Source organism: Crocuta crocuta, unplaced genomic scaffold (assembly GCF_008692635.1).
Source record: "Crocuta crocuta isolate KB4526 unplaced genomic scaffold, BGI_CrCroc_1.0 scaffold528, whole genome shotgun sequence".
Lineage (NCBI taxonomy): Eukaryota > Metazoa > Chordata > Mammalia > Carnivora > Hyaenidae > Crocuta > Crocuta crocuta.
In genome coordinates, this window is record NW_027530010.1 from 2,266,674 (window position 1) to 2,274,043 (window position 7,370).

General features: G+C 59.3%; 3 protein-coding genes across 6 annotated transcripts in view; 1 reads left to right on the forward strand and 2 right to left on the reverse strand.

Moving 5' to 3' along the window:
- The window catches only part of METTL25B (methyltransferase like 25B), a 4,462-nt gene extending 4,017 nt beyond the window's left edge, over positions 1-445 (forward strand). The window contains exon 7 of the mRNA XM_077764197.1: positions 176-445. Within this exon, the coding sequence (XP_077620323.1) occupies positions 176-297 (122 nt within the window). The 3' untranslated portion in view covers positions 298-445. The remainder of the gene's footprint in view (positions 1-175) is intronic.
- Positions 404-4,307, reverse strand: MRPL24 (mitochondrial ribosomal protein L24). Of its 3 annotated transcripts, none has more exons than XM_077764200.1 (6): positions 4,242-4,307; positions 1,853-2,095; positions 1,685-1,780; positions 1,387-1,490; positions 989-1,119; positions 404-893 (listed from the first exon to the last, which is right to left on the reverse strand). In XM_077764200.1, exons 2-6 carry the CDS (start codon positions 2,033-2,035, stop codon positions 757-759), a joined length of 651 nt encoding a protein of 216 aa, XP_077620326.1. In that variant the 5' UTR covers positions 2,036-2,095; positions 4,242-4,307; the 3' UTR covers positions 404-756. The 3 variants fall into 3 exon arrangements, with proteins under 3 accessions (XP_077620326.1, XP_077620324.1, XP_077620325.1); XM_077764198.1 differs by lacking the exon at positions 4,242-4,307 and adding an exon at positions 4,137-4,235; XM_077764199.1 differs by lacking the exon at positions 4,242-4,307 and having other exon boundaries at positions 1,853-3,780.
- Positions 4,308-6,082: 1,775 nt separating this feature from the next.
- The window catches only part of HDGF (heparin binding growth factor), a 6,999-nt gene continuing 5,711 nt past the window's right edge, over positions 6,083-7,370 (reverse strand). For both annotated transcript variants that reach the window (XM_077764201.1, XM_077764202.1), the window contains exons 4-6: positions 7,114-7,299; positions 6,635-6,858; positions 6,083-6,442 (exon numbers count right to left, since the gene is read on the reverse strand). In XM_077764201.1, the coding sequence (XP_077620327.1) occupies positions 6,436-6,442; positions 6,635-6,858; positions 7,114-7,299 (417 nt within the window). In that variant the 3' untranslated portion in view covers positions 6,083-6,435. The remainder of the gene's footprint in view (positions 6,443-6,634; positions 6,859-7,113; positions 7,300-7,370) is intronic.

Below are 7,370 nucleotides of genomic sequence, written 5' to 3' on the forward strand. Positions count from 1 at the left end.
ACCTCTATTCCCGGTAGAGAACCGTTATTCCCAGTAGAGAACCGTTATTCCCGGTAGAGAACCGGGTCTCCTGACACCCTCAGGCCTCCCCCACGGGGAGGAGGCTGTGCCCACAGGCCCGGCTGGGAGCGGCTGGGTGCCTCTCCCCGCCTGAGCAGCCCCGCCTTTCCTCCAGACTTCCACGCCGAGCTCCTGCCCATCTTCAGTCCTGAGCTCTCTCCCAGAAACCTGGTTCTGGTGGCCACCAAGAGGCCCCTGGGGGAGGCCTTCTCTCTTCTGGAAACTGAAGACAGCTGACCACCCCTGCCTAGAGCCCCCCGGATGGCAGCCTGACCTCCTCGCCCAGGGGACCAGCCTCCTAGGTCCTTGGAACCCTGGCCCCTCCCTCCACGTGTTAACGTGATACGGCGTACAGCTTTAATTTATTAAATAAGTGAAATCTGTATTTCTCTGCCGGTTTGATTTCTCCGCTCCCAGCCCTACCAGCCTCCCCGACGGGCAGCAGCCCATGACGCATGGGTCCCCCGGGCCTCGCAAGCCCTGTCCCCGTGGAGGCTGCCTAACTTCCACCCAGGCTGTCACACATAAGGACAGATGCCCCTTCCTGCAGTCCTGAGCGCAGGTGCGCAGGGGTCGGGGTCTAGCAGGCGGCGGCAGCTGCGTGGGGGGGAGACTTATGGCTCTTCCTGGTATCTTGGAGAAGAGTGGCCCTGACCTTCGAGGCTGAGGCGAGGGGAACAGCTCCTGTCCCCAAGATCAGTACCAGTAAACTTTCTTGTGTCGCCGCGTCTCCTGAATCCCCATCGCCTCCATCACTTCCTCCTCCAGTGTCTTTAAACGGGGCACGTATGTTCTTTCTAGAGCGTCTTCCACTGATGTGTCTTTGGGGCCATCTATTGAGCCAGAGGAAGGAAGACGATGGGTGGGCAGTCCCCTCCCTCCCTCTCCTCCTCCCTGCCCCCCCACCCCACCCCTTGCCCAGCCTCACCTGTCCAGGTCTCAGGGACGATGCCGTCAGCTCTGGGAAACTCAGGTTTGGGGATAATTCTCCCCGATCTTGTGGAGACACGTACCCGCTCTCCAGCCTCTGTGAATCTCCACTCCACGTCGGTGGGCTTCCTGGTGGACAGAAGAGATGAGCCCAGCCTGGGAACCATGTCTTCCAGCTACATGCCCGCCCCCCTCCCCCTCCCAGTCAATGGCTGAAGACATGAAGGTCGCCATCTTGTTGCTGCTCTGTCTACTGGGGGCTGACCCCCAGGGCATCATGTCTATGAGACGGACGGCCCCTCTCCACCTCCAGAGCCTCCAGCCCATCATTCCTTTCGCAGAACTGTGATCCGCACCTATGTGGACAAGCCCTCTGCCAGAGCCCCGCGTGCTTGCCTGTCCACAGGATCCACAAGCTTGACCTGGCGGTGCAGCAGGGGTGCCTCGCTGGGGATCATGGTTCCCCGGGAATCCACGGTCTTGCCCACGTAGCGGTAGTGCTGTCCGAGAGAGGGGGCATGAGAACCAGGGGGTGTGAGAGGGGGCCTGCCCACCGCAGCTCAGAGCGTTCAGCCCAAGCTGGAGAACAGAACGTCAGCCGTCTCACTGTCCCTGCAGCTAGCTCCTGCCTCCCTACGCACTGCAAATGCAGCGATAGAGGGGACGGGCTTCCCGAGCGCCCATCCTCACTCACCGTATTCAGTCCCTCCAGGACCACCCAGTTGCGCTGCCGGATGACTTGAACCACTTTGCCTTGCTTCCCAGCATCCTTGCCCTCTAGGACCTCCACCTGCAGGAAGACGTGAGGGTCAGGGAGGGGGATCCTCCCCAGGAGCCCCCCCCCACCTCCTCCAAGGCTCACCCTGTCCCCACAGAACAGATGCCACTCTTCATCCGAGATGGGCTCCACGGCCACCCGGCGTCTCCTGGTCCCCGGAGGGTTCTTCCTCTTGTCTGCGAGAGAGCCTGGGCGGCTCATCCCATAGCGGTAGTCGCGGGGCAGAGTGACCTTGGAGGCCAAGGCCAGCAGGGCAGAGAGACGCATGGCTGGAGGCCGTGAGAACTCCGCTGGCCAGGGAGGACCCAGGAACCTTCCTCGTCAGCCCTGAAGGAGACAGACGGAGACAAGCCGGCAAAGAAGCAAGAGAAGGAGCACTTTCTAAACACTTAGGCCGTCGCTAAAGGGATGTCCTCTCACTGAACCCTCACAGGATGCGACCTTCACCTTACGGATGAGGACACAGGCTCAGTGACTTGCCCGTGGTCATAAAACCAGTACGTGAGAGAACTGGCCTTCAAACCCACACATGTCTGACTTCAGAGTCCAAAAAGTTCATTGAGGCCGGAGACTGTGTGATCTCGTCACCCCTGGTCAAGCAGATCCAATCAGGGCTTGGTGCACGGTAGGTACTTAACAGTTACTGGACCAACCCAGGAACGGCAGGATAGGAAAACACAGGTAAATGGAACAAAAAAGAGGCACAGGGCCAAGGGGCAGGCAGGTACAAGGAAAAATAAACAGCAGAGATTAAATAGTGGTACTAAAATGTCCCTGCACCACTTAGAATTCCTCAACTAGGTCAGGAAATAACCACTCCTCCTCCCTAAGACAGATTCTTTCCTTTAAAAAAAAATTTTTTTATGTATTTTATTTGTTTCTGAGAGAGAGAGAGAGAGAGACAGCGTGAGCAGGGGAGGGTCAGAGAGAGAGGGAGACACAGAATCCGAAGCAGCTCCAGGCTCTGAGCTGTCAGCACAGAGCCCGACACGGGGCTCGAACCCACGAACCGCGTGATCATGACCTGAGCCGAAGTCGGATGTTTAACCGACTGAGCCCCCCAGGTGCCCCAGACAGATTCTTTTCTAAAGGGAAAGGCTCCAGAGCCAGACTTTAGGATTACCAAGTCCTACATTTCCCAAGTAAGGATAGACTGTAAGCCTTCCAATTCTGGATGATGGACTGAATTAGACGGGGTGGTGAGAAAACGGAGGCCAAAGACAGTTAAGTGCCTCAAGTTTTTTTTTTTCCCGGAGAGCAAGCCAGGGAGAGGGGCCGAGGGGGAGGGAATCCCCAGACTCAGCACAGAGCCCGATGCGGGGGCTCGATCCCAGGGCTCTGGAGTCTAACTTCAAAGTACAAATGAAGTGCACTCTAAGGGCATAAAAAGCTGTGGGTTCTAGCCCTTGGTCCACCACTTCCTCTGGGATCCAAGGCGACCTAACTTAGAACCTCGCGTCCTCATCCTTAGAACTTTACAGGGTTGTTGGGGTCGTTCAAACTAATGTTTCATGTTTTAACAAAAAGTACAGAATAATGCGAATAGCATCGTGCCTTTTGGGCAAATTAAAAAACATATATCCTGGCACAGGTTTACATCTGCGAAGGCAACAGGAACCAGCTCAAGTACTTGTCTGAAGCAAGGGAGTGGTTTGGAGCAAGTACTTGTTGGGAGCAAGTACTTATTTGGAGCAAGTACTTGTTTGAAGCAAGTACTTGTTTGAAGAAAGCAGTTACTGTTCATCTTGTTCCTTTCCCACAACCTCTGTTGACATTTTCCAACTATGCGCACTGGGGGGAGAAACCTGGTTTATCTGAACCGTCCGGGTTTTTCTTCTTTACACTTCTCAGTATGAAAAAGAACGTGCCTAATGTCATCTTCAGTTAACGATGGCCTCAATGTCCCCGTGCAGACTCAACAAATGCTTAGAACATAGTGACAGGCACAGTGCGAGGAGCCTCACGCTTAACCGGCGTCTGACCTTCCCGCCGCCCCGGGAGGGAAGCTGACAGGTGCCCGTACCCCACGGCTCGTTCCCTAGACGAGGAGAGCGGGCGCTGGGGGCTGCGGGGCCTGCGCTGGTTCGCAGCTGCGCGGGAGCAGGGCCAGCGTTCGGCCCCAGGACGCCAGCGGGATCGCGGCAAAGGGCCAGGCAGCGGCCACTCGAGGTCTGCAGCCCCGGGAGGTGACCCCCAGAGGCCAGCCCTTGGGCCCTGCGCTCCTCTCCCGCACACCTGCAGGGGCTGTCCCCGGGGGGCTTCCGCGGGGTTCTAGCAGTCTTCCCCACCCACCCGCTCCAAGCAGTCGGAGCAGAGAAATCCCGGGCGAGCCCAGGGCGGCCACCGCCACCGGGCACTCGCCGCTCACCTCCGCTTCCCGCCGCGCCGCCGCGTCCGCACATGCGCCCTCCGCCCCCGTCCCTCGGCTTCCTGGGAAATGTAGTCTGAGTGCAGAGCGGACGCTCAAACCAACCTCGCTCTGAAAGCTGGACGCTGTAGTCCACCGCTACGGAGCGAGCGGGAAACAGGAAATTTGGTCGAGGAGGAGGAAATCAAGGAAGGAAATGAAGGCACACCGAGAGGCGTGTCGGGAGTTGAAGGCAGGGCATGATAGGCCGCGGCGCTCGGCGCGTCCCTGCACACGCTCGGCGTGGAGGCCGCTGGGAATCGTAGTTCTCAGAGCGGAGGGCTCCATTTTCTAGGGCATTGTGGCTTCTTGTTCGAAGCAGAGGGCTTCCCTTCCTAGGCTGGGCTGCGGCCAGTCCTCTGCCCGAGCGCCCGTGGGCAGGGGGGGCCAGGGCACATTAAGAAACTGTCTTAGGTCTTCTGCAGAAAGGGATGACACGTGGGCCCTTCCAATGCCGGTCGATGAGCTAGTCACAAAATGTCAGCTGTGGGAGGATCCTGGGATGACCCGGTCCAGCCGCCACGCGCACCTCGGGGTAGCAGGCCGTTCCACGCTACCGGCCCCCCGGCCCTTCCCCACCAGCGGAGGGTGGCCGGCATCCCCGGCTCAGCAACACAGCAGCCCCTCCCCTCCCACGGCCGCCAGGGGCTGCGGTCGGATGGGCAGCAGGCACACGGCACTCCTGCAGGCCTTGAAGGCTTCCCGGGTGGCTGGGCGCAGAACGTCGCAGCTCGTTCCTGGGTCTTTGCCTTCCTGTGTGGCAGCCTGAGAATGGAGGCTGGCACCGCCTCCTCCGTCTGGGAAGGCGGCCTGGAATCGGCCTGCATTCCCTTTCCCCATCCCACCCCTCCAGTTAACCAACACCCCCGGCCGCCCACCCAAAGAAATCAGCCAAGATCCAATGTAGTAATCAACGGGTTTTATTTTCCTAGAACTGAAATCGTCTACGGTTCTCAGAGCTAAAGTCCCAAAGCTACAGTCAGCAATTTTTCATCAGAGCCCGAGGGAGAGGGGGGAGACAGGAGAAGGGAGAGAGGCCGCTGCGGAGGCTGGGCAAGGGCACCTACTCCCCTGTCCCCCCAGTGGGCTTCGGATCTGGTGACAACGCTGAGGAGACCAGGTGAGGGACGTGATGGGAACAGACACCAGAAGGAACACCAAAGCCCCAGCTACGAAAAGAAAAGTCATCAAACCCCAATAGAAGGGGAGCCTCCCAGTGCACCTCAGAAACGGGGCAAGAGAGGGGAAGGAGCTGGGAGGGGGTGGCACACAAAGGGATGGGGGGGCTTTAAAATTTTTTTGTTAATTTTCTTTTATTAAAAACATTTCCTAAAAAATGTGTCTTTTCCTTTATGTCTGGGTGACACACGTGACTGTAGGCTGGCCTTGAGCACTGTGGGGAGAGGGAGAGGGCGGTGGGGGTCTCCCCAGGGCACCCCATCTCTGGCCAGAGACCCGAGGCGGGCAGATGCTCAACACTGCCACCCTAGCCGGGTGAAGCCAACCCTCCGGGTCTCAGGTCCTTGGCCCAAACAACTCGGAGGCCCCCAGAGCATCTGAGGATCAACTACAACTCCCAGAACTCTGGGGGGGCCAAAGGAAGAATGGATGTTGTCAATCATCAAGGGTTTATGGAAGAGAGCCCCCCCCCCCCCCGGCTGTCCCACTTTCCCTGAATCTAGGTGACTGAGAGGACAGGTCCGGGAAAAAGGGACAAGAACTCGAGACGATGCCATCTTCCTGCCCGCCCCCGACCCCAACTTGAAGATCGCCCTTCTCAGGCCCAGGAGCCTACCCTGCTGTTTACTCTCCGTCCCTTCCAGTTTTTTTTTTTTTTAAATTGTTTAATGATACTTGAAATCTATTTTTATTTTTTAAATGTTTTATTTATTTCTAGGAGAGNTGGGGCTGGGGGGATGGGGCAGAGACGAGGTGTCAGGAGGTGGAAACACAACTCCAGACCCCAAGAGATACCCTGGGAAACAGCTCCCAACAGGGAGGGACACAGTGGCCTCATCGCAGCCCACAAAGCAGAAGGCATGGCCCTGACTCAGATCGCAGGGGTGTGGGGATCTGGAGGTGAGGGCCAGGTGGCCTGCCCCGTCCAGGTCAATCTCCAGGGGCTGGGCTTGGAGTGGGGAGAGTAAGTGGCAGAGGAGAGCGGGGTGGGGTTCCCAGTTTGCAGGCCATGGCCAGTTTCCCCAGTAGCACCCAGACAGCAGCAGGATCGGGGCGGGGGCTCCTCTTGAAACATTGGTGGCTACAGGCTGCGGGGTGAGGGTTGGAGGAGAGAAGGGTTATAGGTGTGGCCTTGGGCCGGCCGCACCCCAGCACCCCAGCACCCCAGCCAGCGTCAATGTCCTGGGAGAGCCCACCCTGCCTGCCTCGGTGGCAGGCCCCCTCCCCCGGTGGCTGGCCGCCCCCCAGGCCCGGCTGCCTCACACAAGGGGCTCCCTCACCTCTCACGATCTCTGACGCCTGGGGCCTCAGCATCTTCCTTGGCAGTCTCTTCCTCCTCTAACTCCTCATCTTCCTCCTGAGGAAGCCCCCGGCCAGAGCCGGGCTCAGAGGGGGTGCTGTTCTTCTCCACCTCTGCAGGGGGAGGCCTCTCAGCCTCCAAGGGGGCTACTTCCTTCTCCTCCCCTTCGGGGTCTTCTGTCTCCTTGGGACGTTTTGGGGAGTCCTAGGTAGGATCAGCAGAAACGAGGCAGGCTGAGGCCAAAGGGGGGGTGCCAGCCACCTACCTGTGCCCCCCCTTCTACAGAGGCTCCTTCCTGGATGTAGCTGCAACCCCCTCCCCAGCCCCCTGCCGCTGAAGCGTCTCCTGTGCCCAAGCTGCTTGGCAAGAGACCCCCAGGCCAGGGGCCGGTCCATCCCAGATCACAGGGCCTCTGGAGTGGCAGCTGGCTTCCCGGGGCCCCTGGCGGGGTTCGCTTACCTCCAGCAGGTCCCCTGCTCTCCTCTTCAGCGCCCCCTTCTCGTTCTTCTCCTTGGCCGGCTCGTCGATGACCAGCTTCCCTTCCTCGTCGCTGCTGCCCTCTGCACTGCCCTTCTTGTCGCCGTCCCCCTCCGTGGGCTCGGGCTCGGCCTCGGGCTCGTCCACAGAGCTCTTCTTCGGGGCGGACTGTGCGCAGAGACAGCAGAGGCTGAGTGGCACCCGCGTGGCCTGCGGGGTGCCCCTCCCCAGACCCGCCC